At 46.2% G+C, this 17,556-nt stretch overlaps 1 protein-coding gene across 19 annotated transcripts in view; it reads left to right on the forward strand.

The window, feature by feature from the left end:
• The window catches only part of KALRN (kalirin RhoGEF kinase), a 641,300-nt gene that overhangs the window by 169,561 nt on the left and 454,183 nt on the right, over positions 1-17,556 (forward strand). For all 19 annotated transcript variants that reach the window (XM_034659631.1, XM_034659642.1, XM_034659663.1 and 16 more), the window contains exon 2: positions 14,733-14,807. In XM_034659631.1, the coding sequence (XP_034515522.1) occupies positions 14,733-14,807 (75 nt within the window). The remainder of the gene's footprint in view (positions 1-14,732; positions 14,808-17,556) is intronic.

Below are 17,556 nucleotides of genomic sequence, written 5' to 3' on the forward strand. Positions count from 1 at the left end.
GGGCAGCTGGGATTCTTTATGGGGCTCTGAAGCTTTCACCTGTAGGTAGATGTTAGGGCTGCTTCATCTTAGACAGTGGCCCTGCCGTTGGCATGCATTTGTGGTAGCTGTACTTCTCAGAAATGCTACCTGGACCCATATACCTTTGTCTGGAGCCCAGCCTCATAAAGGCAGTGGGGGAGAGGTGCTGGAGGAGAAAGAATAAGACTGGCGAGCTACAGGCTCCAACACATAGAAGTCAGAGTGGGAGGGATGCCCATGACCATAGCCCTCTGGACACAGGTGGAAGGGGTAAATACTCGCTGAGCTCACTCAGCAGGTGGTCTTCTTTTGGGCACAGGAGACTTTTCTTTGCATCTGAGGAAACTGGCTAGGGGAGCAGGAGTGGTTGGAGCACTTGCCAAACAGCTCAGATTGGGTAGGGGTGAGAAAAAATTAGAATTCAGAGGAACCACACAGATGAGTGTGAGCATCATGGCTTACAGGTATGTAGTGAGAAGGTGAGGAGGCATTTTTTAGCTGCCATTTTCTGAGTTTATGCACTTGTGCACTCACCATTCGTTTATTGACATAATCAACACTTATTAATAAGCATCTGCTATGTACTAAGCCACATGCTAAGGCTTCCAAGATGAACAGGGAAGAAGGAAGGAGTGTTATGTTTACTTAGCCATCAGTTATGTGTCTGGTCCCTTCATATAGATTTTGTCATATTTATCACCACAGCCTATGAAGTAGATGTGTGTGTGTGTGTGTGTGTGTGTGTGTGTGTGTGTGTGTTTTAATCTCTGATGTGGAAACAGAGACCCAGGGAGGTTAAATAAGTTGTCCAAGGGCACGTAGCTAATAAGTCCTGGAATTAGGAGTCTGACTTAGTTCTCTCTCAATGCAGAGCCCGGGCTTTACTCAGGGCCGTGAGCTGTCTCTTGGGATGTGCCTGCCCTGGGAGAGCTTACCACCATATGCAAAAAACAGCTTGTTGAGCAAATAGTGGCCAGGCATGCTCTGCTGGGGCTACCTAACTCTGAACGCTTGAGAACCCCCTTCTTCTCCCACCATGATCCAACCTCCAAGAGATCTTGTTAAGCAAGTTTGTAGACACCTCTGCTGGCTCTAACTTTTATCAGAACCCCTCAAGGATCCAGGAAGGGACTTGGATCAACTTGTTATCCCTCTACTAGCAGAGGTTAGAGGCCGGGGAATCTTCTATTAGAAAGGCTTCCAGGAAAGGCACTGCCTAGGCATTTGTAAAACTCCTTTCATGTTTAACCGCACTTTTTCTGGCTCTCAGTAACCATAGCGAAAGAACCACCTCTGACCGAGCTTATCCCTAGAGCATAGGGTCCTTTACACAGACTTCATCTCCTACCATCAGCCCTGACCTTCCTTTTATTCAAGCTAAGGAATCTAAATCATTTCTTTTCAGTTAATTTTTCTGCCAGTCCAAGCATGGGGTTCCATCTAATCCATGAGTGTTAGAAAGTGGGCCATGAGTAAGGCAGATGCTGGATGATAGGATACAGTGGTTAGAACTCGAGAGAGATTGTAAGGTCTCTTTTTTGACCTTGCTTTAGACAAATGCTTCTCAGCCATTTAGGGAGCCATTGACCCCTTTTGAAAATCTGGTGAAAACTGGAATTACACAGATTATCTTCTTGGAAAAATGGGTACTTATGGACATATACGCAATAACTTGTATGCAGTTTCATGAGGTTTATGGCCCTCCCCAACACACACATTTTTGAGGCAGGGTTAGGAAGGTTGCTTTGATTTACTAGGTGCTCCTGGAATGTGTGGCTTAGTGTGTCCTCTGGTAAGCAGAGTTGAGAGTTACCTAGGCAACTCTTTGCAGCCAGTGCCCCCCACCCCCAGCTTCTTATTGTTTTCCATAATTCTGGAGAAGGATTCTAGCTTTGTGAGATATTTGGATTACTCTGGTTTCCTATTTAGCACTTGACATTGTTATGTATCTTTCTAAAGAAATAGCAGGCATCATGAACCAGACTCTCTTGAAATTGGTCCTTTCCTATCTTATGCTAGCTCCTGGTTATGCTAGGTTCACAGGGGGCACTTTGTTGCTTATCTATGGCAAAAATTAACTCATCTTTCTGTTACTCTGGAGAGGGTGCGGGTCATGGTAGAAAAAACACATGCCTTAGCTACTCTTCCCCCTGTCTCCCTAAACCTACCAGAGAGACCTTGGTTCTCATCACTATCTTGTCTGGTCTAAAACCTTGCTGAGGGGCGCCTGGGTGGCTCGGTCGTTGGGTGTCTGCCTTTGGCTCAGGGCATGATCCCGGCATTGTGGAATCGAGCCCCACATCAGGCTCCTCTGCTGGGAGCCTGCTTCTCCCTCTCCCACTCCCCCTGCTTGTGTTCCCTCTCTCACTGGCTGTCTCTCTCTGTCAAATAAATAAATAAAATCTTTTAAAAAAAATAAAAAAAATAAAACCTTGCTGAGGTTCCCACAACCCTTTGCCTCTTCTCTAAATACTGCTTTTTCAGTTTTTAGACAATTTCTTGAGCTTGAGTTTTATTATCCCTTTGGTATTTTCTGAATATTTTTCTCTCGCATGAAGCTCTATCATTGTATTTCTTATGTGATATTAGAATTACATATTGATGTGCATGATTCACCTACTAGATTAAAAGTGCATTAGAGTCAGGAACTCTACATTTTTTTTTATCATTGTACCCATAGTGACTAGAACTTTGCCTGAAACATATATGTGCTCAATAAATATTTGTCAGACTGAATTGGGCAGTGTTTAGATACCCAAGGAAATATTTAAAAATTACTTAAAACTCTAGGAATTTTTCCATGGCCAATTCATCTACCTCAGATATGACCACCCAGAAAAGCATAGTATTTGGATCCATAAGGAGTTTATTCTGTCTCATTTTCATGGGAGGTGTGTGTGTGTGTGTGTGTGTGTGTGTGTGTGTATGATGTGCTCAGACCTTTCTTGGCTACAGCAATTATTTAAACACAATACCAAAACAAATCTTTTTATTCTCTCCAGTAATCTCTCCATGTCTACGTCCTCTTCACACTTATTCATATTTGTTTATTTCCCTGATGTATCTTAAAGTCTCTTTCATCTCTGTCTCTTTCCCATTTGGTTCCTATATCCTAGAACAGGCTGGACAGCAGTCACTCTGAGTAGCAACTCTACAACTAGCTCAGGACCAAGGACAGCAGCACACATGTCCTTGAAGTTGGAGGTGGTGCTTTAGGTTGCTAACATTTATTCAATAGTATGACCTTTGGGTGCGGTTTTCTCCCCTGTCAGGCTGCACTTACAATTCTGCAGCCCTGATTATTACTTTGGCCTTAGGTGTTCCATGTCTGCAGTGGACCTGTGTCCAGTCTGTGCCCACTCTGTCCCTGTGGCATTGCTTCCACTGATGGGTAGTAAGACTAGGGCAAGAATGGCACAGCTAGGAAGCCTTTCCCTTAAGATCAGGAACACGACAAGGATGCCCACTCTCGCCACTATTATTCAACATAGTACTAGAACCTTGCAACAGCAATCAGACAACAAAAAGGGATCAAAGGTATCCAAATCGGCAAAGAAGAAGTCAAACTGTCTCTCTTTGCAGATGACATGATACTCTATATGGAAAACCCAAAGGAATCCACTCCCAAACTATTAGAAGTTATAGAACAATTCAGTAAGGTGGCAGGATACAAAATCAATGCCCAGAAATCAGTTGCATTTCTATACACGAATAACGAGACTGAAGAAAGAGAAATTAGGGAATCCATCCCATTTACAATAACACCAAAAACCATGCGTTACCTTGGAATTAACTTAACCAGAGACGTAAAGGACCTATATGCTAGAAACTATAGATCACTTTTGAAAGATATTGAGGAAGACATAAAAAGATGGAAAAATATTCCATGCTCATGGATTGGAAGAATTAACATAGTTAAAATGTCCATACTACCCAGAGCAATCTACACTTTCAATGCTATCCCGATCAAAATACCGAGGACATTTTTCAAAGAACTGGAACAAATAGTCCTTAAATTTGTATGGAACCAGAAAAGGCCCCGAATCTCCAAGGAACTGTTGAAAAGGAAAAACAAAGCTGGGGGCATCACAATGCCGGATTTCGAGCTGTACTACAAAGCTGTGATCACAAAGACAGCATGGTACTGGCACAAAAACAGACACATCGACCAATGGAACAGAATAGAGAACCCAGAAATGGACCCTCGGCTCTTTGGGCAACTAATCTTTGATAAAGCAGGAAAAAACATCCGGTGGAAAAAAGACAGTCTCTTCAATAAATGGTGCTGGGAAAATTGGACAGCTACATGCAAAAGAATGAAACTTGACCACTCTCTCACACCATACACAAAAATAAACTCCAAATGGATGAAAGACCTCAATGTGAGACAGGAATCCATCAAAATTCTAGAGGAGAACATAGGCAACAACTTCTATGACATCGGCCAGAGCAACCTTTTTCACGACACATCTCCAAAGGCAAGAGAAATAAAAGATAAAATGAACTTATGGGACTTTATCAGGATAAAGAGCTTCTGCACAGCCAAGGAAACAGTCAAAAAAACTAAGAGACAGCCCACGGAATGGGAGAATATATTTGCAAAGGACACCACAGATAAAGGACTGGTATCCAAGATCTACAAAGAACTTCTCAAACTCAATACACGAGAAACAAATAAACAAATCATAAAATGGGCAGAAGATATGAACAGACACTTTTCCAATGAAGACATACAAATGGCTAACAGACACATGAAAAAATGTTCAAAATCATTAGCCATCAGGGAAATTCAAATCAAAACCACACTGAGATACCACCTTACGCCAGTTAGAATGGCAAAGATAGACAAGGCAAGAAACAACAATTGTTGGAGAGGATGTGGAGAAAGGGGATCCCTCCTACATTGTTGGTGGGAATGCAAGTTGGTACAGCCACTCTGGAAAACAGTGTGGAGGTCCCTTAAAAAGTTAAAAATTGAACTACCCTATGACCCAGCCATTGCACTACTGGGTGTTTACCCCAAAGATACAGACGTAGTAAAGAGAAGGGCCATATGCACCCCAATGTTCATAGCTGCATTGTCCACAATAGCCAAATCATGGAAGGAGCCGAGATGCCCTTCAACAGATGACTGGATTAAGAAGCTGTGGTCCATATATACAATGGAATATTACTCAGCTATCAGAAAGAACGAATTCTCAACATTTGCTGCAACATGGACGGCACTGGAGGAGATAATGCTAAGTGAAATAAGTCAAGCAGAGAAAGACAATTATCATATGATTTCTCTCATCTATGGAACATAAGAACTAGGATGATCGGTAGGGGAAGAAAGGGATAAAGAAAGGGGGGTAATCAGAAGGGGGAATGAAACATGAGAGACTATGGACTATGAGAAACAAACTGGGGGCCTCAGAGGGGAGGGGGTGGGGGAATGGGATAGACTGGTGATGGGTAGTAAGGAGGGCACGTATTGCATGGTGCACTGGGTGTTATACACAACTAATGAATCATCGAGCTTTACATTGGAAACCGGGGATGTACTGTATGGTGACTAACATAATAAAAAATCATTAAAAAAAAAAAAGAATGACACAGCTATGGAGTCAGAAAGTGTGGAGGTAGGAGTGCAGAGAAGCTCTGTGCTGGGGTGGGAGGGACTGCTTTAGGAGCTGCCTATGAGGGTCTCCTGCTCTGAGCTCTGCAGTCAGCTTTTGCTGCTTTAATGCTACATACATTTCCAGCTATGGGGAGCTGGGCGGAGTGGGAGGTTAGTAGGGTGGTACAGGCCCATTTCATGTTCGCATACCTGCTGTTCCTCAGTGACAGAGGCCAAAGCTGGACTTTCAAATCAACAATTTCATCATTAACCTAAAGTCATGTCCTGATTAAATTAAAATTCATTAAAATTCAAATACACACACTGGGGAAGAGGGAGGGGGACCGAGAGCAAGGGTCCCAAGGGCTGAGCCTTTTATATGTCTGAACCACAGCACACACCTTCTGCCTCCACCTCTGAATATCTCTGTAACTCTCTCTAAATATATCGTATAAGCAAATACACTGCTAATGTTCAACAGTTGATTCATATTCATCACTGACTAATTCATCACTGGCTAATGTTCTGTGTTACTTTGAGGACCCATGCAAGGGTAACACTCAGTGTAAGAAAAAGACAATAAATCTACCACCATCACCATCATCTGTTAGGTATGAGCACTTTAAATAACCTAGTCAGTTAGCAAAGAATCAGTTTTTAAAAAGTGATGGACAGATATAATCACTTCTGAAGTGGCCATTATCTTATGTCTAGAGAACACTGAATGTTGTCAAGTTTTCTGGGTAAGGAGGGAGCAAGGGAGGGTGAGTGAATGAGCCTGTGCCTGTGTGTATTACAGCTGAGGTCTCAACTCAGCTAATATTAAATCTTGTGAAGAATAAACAGAAACGGTTTGCTCATTAGCTGGGCTTAGAGAGGTGTTATCCACATGTTTAAAGTGCTAATTATTAGTGATCTTTAATGCAGCTAATTTAGCGATGGTGTTACAAATTTCTGCTCTTCAAAAGTAGCCCATTAGCCAGGACTTTATGTCTAATATTGACTTGAGAAAGTTAATATTGAAATTGGTCACAATTAGAGTTCATGTGGAAGCCTGAGAGAAAGATGAAGATGGGGGTAGAAATAAGCAGGGAGAAGGAGCAGGGGGGAGAAGACGCACAGCAGCCAGTGGGCACTGTTGGTATGGAGGCAACTGTGGGTAAAGAAGAATCTGTCCCGGGTTGCTCTTAGCTGTGTGCTGGGCACTGGAGATAGAGAGATACGCATCCAGCCCTGCCCTCCGGAGCTTAGGGTCTCCAGAGGGATCCAGATGGAGCCACGGAGATGGCATAACAGTGAGAGGCCTGCCACGTGACATACAGAGAAGGAGGAACAGCCCAGCCTGGGCAGGGGAGGAGGCACCGGGGAAGACACCCCGGACAAGATACATGACTCACTCTAGCTCAGGGCAGGAAATGGACGTTGTGGGGAGTGATGGACAAGTGTGTGTCAGACTTCAGAGAAGGCAGACATTGCTTCTCCCTGGTGGGATGACTGCCCAGTCTGGCTCCTGTCGTCTCAAGTCCCTGAGTGCTGAGTCATGTTGCATGAGACCTAGTCAGTTGGCTTGGAAAAGCTTAGTATTTAGCATTTGCCAAAAGAGGAGCTCACATTTTTGTTCTTCCCCTTCTCCCTTTTTGCGTTGAAATTGGGTTAGCTGAGGCTTGTGAATGTCCTTCTCTTAGAAGTGCCAGGGAGGAGCCGAGCTCTGCTATACTGTCCTTCCTCCCCTAGGAGAGGGGGAGGATGCTGGTGTTGCTGCTGGGGCTGGTTTGACACTTGCACGTGTCAGTGGTGAGGGACCGTGGCTTCTAGCAGCCGGCCTCACTGTGGGCGGATGGATCCCCAGGTCGAGGAGAGGCAGGTGGGTCTCCACTCCGTGCTGTGCGTTCTGTTGCTGATAGAAAGCTGCCCAGTCTCCTTCTCTGCCAGATTTATTCCTTCCTGTCAGTGCACACTTCCTGCCTCAGTGGCAGTTGTTTTAACTACAGCTCCAAAGAACATATTTATAGTCACTGGAGGAGTTTTCCAACAGCCAGTTTCCTCAATAGCTCATTAGCATCTGTAAAGAGGAGACAAGACATTCACCTCCATTTGTGTGCGCACGTGTGTGTGTGTGTGTGTGTGTGTGTATGTATCTTTCTCAACAGCTTTTTCTTTGTTGCTCTTATCCATTTCCTCTCATTCTTGCCACCTTTCTCTCCTTGTCTTGTAAATATAGGAAAGAGGTGAAGGAGAGAAAGGACAGTCTGATACCCACCAATGACTTCCTTTCCAACCCAGGCTGTACCGACAGTGTCTTCCCCGAGGGCTTTGCCCATCTGGTCCCTACACAGAAGGGACCACATCCCTGAGTCTCTTTCCTCTATAATTCAGTTCCACATTGCAACTTCATGGGGTCTTACTCAAACTCCTGGCCTCTTACTGGCCTGGTGGCTCTCAGCAGGTACCTTACAGACAAGCATTCTTCCTGCTTCTCTTGGAACTTCAGGAGAAGATAAAAGAGAACAAGTTCCAGTGCCCTCTGCCCTCAAATTCCAGCACCCACCTCAGCAAGGGTCACATGTCCCATCCTCCCCCAGCTCCTTGCACAGTAGAATGTGACATGGAGTTTGCAGTCAGAGCCTGCTGGTTCCAGCTCTGTTCTGGAACCACAGCCTTCCTTTTGGACAGTCAGGTTCCACCCAGCTCTGGCCTGTACTGTGGTGCAGTCCCAGCTCTCTGAACTTTTGAAGGCACTTGCAGCCACATCTTTGCTGATACCTTCCCAGGAGCCTGCCCTATTGAGATATCAGGTTCAGAGTGCAATCATAGAGCCCAGCTACTCCCTCCATGCCCTCCTTTCCATCCCTCCCTAACCTTGCTTTACTGTTTAGCCAGTACATTCTCTCCACATGCCCTGCTTGCCCCTTTTTCTCTGCCTTGGCATGTGCCACTTGCCACCAGGACACTGTTCTGTGGCCCTACCCTTACTCGAACCCTGGTACAAAGACTACCTCCCTGGGGGAGCCGTCCCAATAAATTGCTTCCTACTCACCACTCTTACTGTCTGTCTTCTCAAGATCTGTGCATGGTCAGTTTCAGTCTAGTATTTCTGGAGTCTTTTTCATGATAGGCACTGTGCTAAGTGCTGGGGGAGGGCAAAGAGTAAGACATGGTACCTACCTTCAGGGCGTCGGAGTCCATTAATGGTGAGTAGAATGAAAACATAGAAATGACTTTCAGGAGAGAGAGAGTACAAGGCACAGTCAGGGATGGTTCACCAGACAGGAAGGTCAGGGAAACTGCACGGAAGAAATGATGTATTTGAGAGAGATTAGAAGTAGCATCAGCAGAACCAAGCAACTGATCTCATATTTGGGGTGTAGGAGTGGGAGGAGTCTAGGAGGCCTTCCATGTTTCTGTTTGTGTAGGTTAGTGGGTGATGGCACCAATAATCAGGATATAGAGGTATAGGACAGCCAGGCTGGGGGAGGGAGGGAGGGTCTTATCAGAACCTCAGAATTGGAAGTTGTTTTTTGTACAGAGTCTGGTAGCTTCCCGGTGTCAGGGGAAATGGGCACTAGATATTTATGGGACTGAAAACTCTCAGAGGGCAGAAATTGGGTCTCCCCTCCAAGGGAGATTATTGCCTGGGTTGAGCACTGTGTTCTCATTAGTGGTGGAGCTCCCTAGGGTGGGGGCACCTCTCCTTCCTCCGTTTCTCATCCAGTATCGCTCAGTGTTCAGGGCTTTGTACCCATGGGTGGGAGTGCAGATACGACAAAGAGGCATAAGCCTACTGGCTCCTTGTCTTCCAGGGCCATCTCAGAGATGGCATCTTGGTCTGTAAATGTATATGTGATAGTGAGAGCAGTTAGAGAAGGCGGGGCTCTGAGAGTTGGGGTAGTGAGGAAGATCTGTTGTGAAATTAAAATATCTGATACATGAGAGGGTGGTTTAAGCTACCAAAATTCTGAGCAGTTTGGACAGGTGTTTTTCATAACCACTCCTGCTGCCAAAAAACAAGACATGGTCCAGTCTCACTGCCCTGGAAGGGAAATTCATCTACCTCTCCCATAGCCTTTTTACTCCAGAGCTGAACCTGGGTGATGGGTGGCTGACCCTTTGGAATTGTTGGGCGGTGGTGAGGGTCTTCCCATGGTGGAGGTGAGAGGGGTGATGAGCAACACTAGGTCAGATTTGAGAGTTTCTATTTAGACTAGGCTAAAGGATGCTTTTATGTATCTCTGCCTCTAAGGCGACTCTGGAATAGAAAGACGTATGTTGGTGTATAGATCTTCCACAAATGCACTGTGCAATGAATCACTGGGGTTTCTTGTTAAAAAGCAGGTTCTGATTTTGTAGGTCTGGAGTGGGCCCTAGATTTTGCATCTCTTGCAAGGTTCTAGCTGGCAGGTGAAGCTTGTTACTTTGAGTAGCAGGCTTTAGGACTCACCTTTCCTTTGAGTTTCCTTGCATTCTGGACATGTGATGTCCTGTCTCTGATAACAGCTCACTGTCCTATCTGCATACCTGTCTATCTCTGCCTGCAAGCCCCCTGGAGAGTGGGGTCCCTTGCTTATTTGTCTAGGCACGCCATGCCTAACATAAGGCCTAGCATGTAATAGGTGCTCAATGAAGAACTGATGAAAGAATGACTCTGGGAACAGGAAACAGCCCCAATTATACCCAAACTAATGCTCGGCCTCATGAGCACTTGGAACTCTCAACTGTCAACCAGATGTCTTTTGTGCAGGAGATCAGTCAGTGATTCAGGACTACTTTGATCAAGGCTTCCATGTGGGACACACAGGGATGGAGTGGAGAGAGGAGGTGGAGATCTACCTGAGCATTGGTGACACGGGGTCAGGCCCACTCGAGGCAATGAGATAATATTAAAATACACAGTAACTTCTCAGTAAGTGCACATTAAGAGGGTGTGGCTGAGAACCAAATGGAAATAAGGAGCAATCCATGGGCACCCTGGCAGCTTGCACCTCCAAATGCTCAACACTTAGCTGGTTGTGTCTTCACTTGTTGAAATCAGCATTGCTTTCTGGAGGAGGCTAGCATGGAGCACAAGGCACACTGTTGCCCTGGAATACTCACTGCCATCTCGAAGCCATGATACAACAGACGGGGGGCCTCTGACACCAGGGCAAGTCCCACTGTGGCCATGTGAGGTCCTGCAGAGGCTGGGAGCCAGGGTGAGGGAGATGGGTATTTTCCTGCATGGAGAAGGCTGACTAGGAAAAGGTGAAGGGGGACAGGCAGCAGCAATGTAAGCCTAACACATTTGGAGTGAGAAGGTGGCAAAAGTGGGGCTTAGAGAAGTCCCATGCTGGAGATTCTGGGGAGGTGGCAGTGGTAATTTTTACTTCCCTAATAGATGCGAAGCATTTCAACTTTGCTAATTAACCGAACAGCGGGCTTGTAATTTTGACAGCAGCAGGACACAAATGGGGTGGGATTAGTGCTGAATGCCAGCGAAGCATGCCTTTGTCCTTAAGAGAAAGCAGGAAACTCACGTTGGGTCAGGTCCCTGAGGGTGCCCTCTGGTTCTTTTTTTTTTTTTCCCCCTACAGTAACTCCAAAGGGCACAGGGGCTTTTATTTCTTCTCAGGCTTTCTTTAGATCTAGCAAGGGGCCTACTGTTTCAACAGGCTTTTCTTTTAAAGGGGGAAACTGATCTACGGTTGGTCTAGAGTTTGTAGTTTAATAGTGCTATTATCAAATATACTTTGTTCAGAGACAGCCAGTGCAGGTCAGGTCTGCCTGCCGCCTCCAAGGTATGTGTGCCTCAGAGAAGTTCTTCCGTCACTAGCCTTCCGTTTTGGTAACTTGGGCTGTCTGCAAAATGGGGTGATGTATCTTGGCCATCCCGATCTCTAAGCTGATTCCTGGAAAAGAAAGCACTGGGAGTCCAGGGAAGAGTTGTTTTATCTTCCCAAAGCACACTGAACCTTGTTAGGGAGTTTGTTTCCAGTACTTTCTCTCAAAGCATATTGATCTGATAATCTGAGGATCGTAAAGGCCAATAAATATGAAGAAAAGGTTTAAAAAGTCTCAGACTATCAGAGCTGAGTGGGACCCTGGAGATCATCTACACGGATCACCAGCCCTTGGTGTGACAGATGAGGCCACTGACCTTGTGCATGCCACTTGAGAAAGGGTTACCATTTCATTCATTTCTTTATCCTTTCATCAAATATTTATTGAACATTTTCTATGAGGCTGCCCTGACATGTACCTGATAGTGAAAACGTGTTGCTATTTCATTGGTCCTGTTTGAGTTAGTGTTCAATGAACTTCTCCTTTATTATAGATGCCGACAGCTGGCTTCACAAGGGCCTGGGGGAATTGATACATAGGACCCTCAGCCAGTGCAAATAGGTTTTCTACTCAAGGTCGCCAGCTTCTGAGCTGCTGGTCTAATTAGTTTAGCTCTACTTGGCTTTACATAATGTGTATATTGTTGAAAAGTTGTTTGTAATTCAATTTTTGGCAAATGAAAAACTAATTCAAACCATTACGGCAACTTTTATTTAAAGAGACCCTGGAGCAAATCCTTTTATAATGTGAAAAATCTTGTTGTTGTTGGAAACGATTATCCCCTAGTTAAGGATTTCGTAAATCTAGACACTTTAGGTTTTCTTATGGTAGGCTCACCACCTGGAAGGTAGTTCAGCTGTGGTCTAAACCGGATGGGGGAAGACTCTGGCCTGGGAAGAGGAAGCCCTGGGAATCTTAGACCAGCCCAACCCAGGATACTGACGTTTACTATGGCCAATGGCCAATGGTTGCAAGCTGCATGGACAAGCCACTGCCTTTCTCTTGATCTCTGGAGTCTGGAGGGGAGAAGGAAGGGGTGTGAGGGATGGAATCCAGAGTTCCTTCTTGTTCTCCCTCCATGGGTGGGAGCAAAAAAGGGGCAGGATAGGGAAACTTTTGCTTCCATTAGAGGAAATTCCAAGCTCTTCCTTAATGTCTGGGGACTTCATGGAATTAGAGCCATTTTGTGTACTTTAAGGGAGGTGGGGGAGAGGAAGAGCTGTGGAAAAAATAGGACAGGTGTTTTGGAGAAAAGAGGGTTATGTGATTCTTGTCAAATCTCATTCGTTTGGGCCTTGCTCTTTTTGAACTTGTAAATAATCTGGAAGCAGACAGGCCTGAAGTTTAACTTTTCTTATTAAAATTTTTTCCTATAGCAATTAAGGTGTATATAGTGATATAGAGGAGAATGTTTTAAAACTGATGTATACGAAGATGTATTTCACATATGAACACAGGCTATTTTAATAGAGGCATCATTTTACACAAACAACTCATGCATCAGCTAAAGATGATCCTTGTCTAGCTGGTGAAGCCGGATAGGACTCTTCCCTGCCAAGGAAGCCGAAACATCTTGCATGAATTAAAAAAAAAAAAGCCCTATGTATCTATTTGTAAATTCTATAATAATTTATATGGATCCTAGGTGGATTCTAGTAGTGAGATTTAATAATTTTTCTGTGTTGGGACATAGGTCAGAGTGTAAAGATCTGTACAAACAGTGCTTAAAGGTTGGTTTTTTGTTTTTTGTTTTTTATCATGTTATGTTTTTCTTCTTCTATTGCCCACATTCTTCTCAAAGTGAGACTTGTAGCGGGTCATTCTGGTTAGGTACTATGGACCAGCTTGTAAAGAGAAGCAACTGATGAATAAAAAGGCTCACTGTCTTCATGTAGTGAAAAATGAAGAAGTAGGTGAAATAGTCAAGAGACACTTTGGGAATTTGTTTAAGGTTAGGCTATAACCCCTCACCCTGGCAAACTGGCATTCTGGAGGCACATCTGTCCTCCTCTTTGGTTGAGTGTGCAACTGGCTCATTTCCCTTCCCTGGGCCTGTGCTCTTAATCCTGGGCTGTTGCCAGAATTCCCAGGCGAGTCCCTTGAAGCAGTCAGGCTTTAGAGGTTGAGATGGCCCTGAGTGGGGACCATCTTCCCAGCACGTTTCTCTGCAGATTGTCAGATTGGGACCACAAGGGAGTAAGCGAAGCGGAGAAAGGCACTAGAGCAGTTGCCTGTGGTCGCTGGTTCTGTCTCACTGAGCTGACACAGAGCCTCCACTCTTCCGGCGACCGCGTGTGTGACGTCCCTAGTAGTGATCCACAGCAGAGATTCCAGCTACGGCTCACAGGGTGTGGGCTGGCTCTCCCCGAGAGTCCTTGTGGGGTGCTTGGGCTAAATGTAAGGGCGCAGTGGGCTGGCCTGCGGTTGTGTGTGTGTGTGTGTCCACGCGTGCGGGGGCTTCTCTTCCCACGTGCCTTGTACCCACACCAGGCTGGGTTGTCCTTTGAGACTATTGTTTCTCCAGGCACATCATTATTTTCCATTCTATGTGAGCCCCAGGCCTCTGCCTCCAACCCCCTAACAGGAAGTCAGCTGGACCCCAGAAAGGACTCTGCAGCTGAGAACAAAATTTAAGCAGAGAATGAGTTGCTAAAGAAGGGAGTGTGTTTCCTTCCCAGGAGATTGATGTCTCCCCACCTCCTGTCTGTTGTGGACTGGTGAGGGTGCCATTGAGGGGGAGGAGGAAGAAGGGTTATTGCATTCAATTTTGCTTCCCACTTGGGGATATTGTGGCTTACTTTTACAATTTGTACAATGAAAACTGAGAGTCACTGTGCCAGGTTGGGGAAAGGCAAAAACAATTATTTAGTGCATTGTGGTCCATCCTGATATTAATTAACCTGTTCCATTGATATTTACTGAGTGCTTACTGTGTACCAGACACCATGCTAGGCAAAGAGGTACAAAAGTGGCTTTTAAAGAGCCCCATCGTCAAGTTGCCCACAGCAGCAGGGCTGTGGCTGTTGCCTGCAAGGCACGGAGTGTTGTATGTGTGGTGGGGGCGACTTGAACTGTCCTCTCCCTAGAAGGGACACCCCCGTGGCCTGGCATCATGTGGAAGTGTCCTTTCTGTTGTGGACCTTCTCCCGTTCCAGTGGTTCCATTGGGCTGGGCTGTAGCACCTGAACAAGGCACAACTTTCTGGCGCGTGGTGGGGTTGGGCTGCTGAGGGCGGTGCCCAGGGATTCAGCCATCTGACTTCTTTCATCCCAATTCCTTCTGTTTTGTCATCCCACAGGGTCTTTTCGGAATGATGGTTTGAAAGCTTCTGATGTCCTTCCCATCCTAAAGGAAAAAGTGGCCTTCGTGTCTGGTGAGTGTCTGTGGAACTTTGCAAGGGACTTGGCAGAGTGTGTGTGCACATGCATGTAGGCAATCACTTCTTGGTGTGTGGGAGAGAAGTGGGGGTGGGGTGGCACTCGGCATGGCTGGCTGCATCCTTGCTCCAGAGACAGGCAGAAAGAGGAGAAAGAGCCCTGATCCCAGCTGGGTGCTCTGGAGGACATTCACAACCACGAGTGGGTGTCCCTCACTGCATAGCCCCCACACATACACCTGACCTCACCCCACCCCCCCAGGCCAGTCAGGCCTCTCATGGGCCACTGAAGTCCCTATGAGAGACGCTCCAGTTGGAGGAGTCTGTTTATCTCACACATTCCCAGAGGTTTTATTTGGGTTCATCTCTGAGCATATCATGGATAGGAGATGAAATTTTTTCCTGGCTCCTCTTTATCTCTTCTTCTTGGCAAAGGGAACTCAATTGAGTGTTTGTATCTATTTATTTATTTTTCCGAATAATGACTTCAAATATTTATTTCCGACTTTTCTCTCCAACCCATTAGCAAACTATAGCCTGTGAGCCAGCCACCTGTTTTTGTAAGTAAAATTTGATTGGAACGTGGCCATGTGCATTCGTTTAGGTAGGTAGTATTAGTGTCCTATTGCTGCTATAGCAAGTTACCACAAATTTGGTAGCATACAGCAACAGAAATGTGTTCTCTCATGGTTTGGAGGCCAGAAATCCAAAAGCAGTTTATGGTTTGAAACCAAGGTGTCAGCAGAGTTGTGCAACCTCCAGAGGCTCTTAGGAGAGAACCTGCCTCTTGCCTCTTCCAGCTTCTCGTGACTGTCAGCACCCCTTGGTTTATGGCCATCTCACTCCCATCTCTGCCTCTGAGGTCCCATTGCCTTTCCCTCTTCTGTCTGCATCAGATCTCTCTCTGCCTCCCTCTAACGAGGATAACCGTAACTGCATTTAGGGCCTGCTCATATAACCAGCATAATCTTCCCATCTCAGTATCCCTGAATAGTCACATCTGTAGACTCTTTTTTTCCAAATAAGCTAACACTGACAGGTTCCACGGATTAGGACCTGATATTTTGGGGGGCCGCTATTCAGCCTGCTAAAGGCGGTGTCAGTGGCTGCTTGCTAACTACAACAGCAGAGTTGTGCAGTTTCATCAGAGCCCAGATGGCCATAAGTTTAAAATATTTATTTTCTGGACCTTTAAGAAGAGTTTGGTGGCCTGTGATGTAATTGAAGGCAAGCTACAGGGGCACCCGCATCACTGTGGCTGCCAGTTCTTGGGCTTCAACATCGGCCTCCATTATAGAATCTCCAAGAGGGGCCGGGGTGATGGCAATGCCCCACCGAGGATCACATTTAAAGAAACACACCCAAGTGCTCATGCCTTGTGGACTGAGCATTTGTTTCTGGATGATCCTGATGGTCTACCCTGATGGGGTGGTGGTAGAATCACAGGGAAAGAGCGAGTACCATCCCACAGTATATGGCTTCACTCCAGAGCTGCTGCTGGCCTGGCTGATGGGCGAAGACAAAATGGAGAGAAGGGAGAGAGAGGAGAGGCTTTAGGGAGGAGAAACCAAGCAGCAGGTATCTCCTGCCTATTGAGAGGAAAGCTGTGAGACTGATGATTCAGAGTGTGGAGATGGGAGGTGAGGGCAGAGTATGCAATGGGTGTATGTGAGGCACTAAATGCCCTCCTTGTTATTGTTAGTAGTAGTAATAGTAGTCGTGATACTAGTGTTTTATTGTTGTTGCTGTGAGATGACATTGGCTGAGAAGCTGCCTTTCCCATTAGTGTTAGGTGCTTACATATCTTATCAGGTAGTGAACCCCTGTCACTGAAGATGATGACACCCAGGCCGAACAGCCCCTTGGCAGGATCATGCGGCAGCGATTTCGGTATGGGTAGAGGTGTAGGTAAGACAACCTCCAGAGCCTTTGTACGCTTGGATCAGAGTGCTTGCTGAACGTGTGGGAGGACCCTGTGTGGAAGTCTTGAGGGCCACCGGGCAGCATTAGCACCTGAATTCTGCTGCTGCCCATAGCCTGGCTCCAGGACGTGGCCCACGGCCCTCTATTGTTTACTCTCGACTCCTGAGTGGAGCCCAATCAGATCTTTTCTTCCTCTTCTTTATGGCCCTGGGCCTCATTTAACCTGATGTCCTTTCTGTCCCCTGGGTATCCTGCTAAACCTCCCCTGTCTCCTGTGCCCGAACTTCCTCTACCCGCCGTGTTTTACTCACATTGTTTGCCAGCTTGAGTGTCTCTTCTTCTTCCCAAGTCAGTTCCCACTTTGCCTCTAGGAAGCCTTTCTGGCTTTAATGCAGAGCCTCCGAACCCCATCCTATTCTGCGTCAGTTCAGGACATATGAGTGCACATGCAGTATGCTCTGACATGGGAACCCTTGTTTGGTTGTTCAGTTGGAGCCCTGCGGCCGGGCCCAGCCAGCCCTAGAAAAGACCTTCCCAACTATAGAGAGTTGTCCTAAGGGAGCACACAGTAGCAATGTGCCAGGAAGATAGTCCAGCATGAGGCAGGTAGAAGTTTCCCAGAGCAGGAGCAAGGGGGCTGGGGGGGGTGCAGTTCACTCCCTTGTACTGATGTGGGCTGAGCAGACTGGGGTATGTCTTATTCATCTGTGCATGGTGCCAGGAGCTTTTGGGCCTAGGGAACATTGTCTCTCCATGCCTGGGAAGGATGCTGAGGATGCTAGGGAGATGGCTGGCTGCATCTAAAAACAAAAACAAACAGAAA

Source organism: Ailuropoda melanoleuca, chromosome 1, assembly GCF_002007445.2.
Source record: "Ailuropoda melanoleuca isolate Jingjing chromosome 1, ASM200744v2, whole genome shotgun sequence".
NCBI lineage: Eukaryota > Metazoa > Chordata > Mammalia > Carnivora > Ursidae > Ailuropoda > Ailuropoda melanoleuca.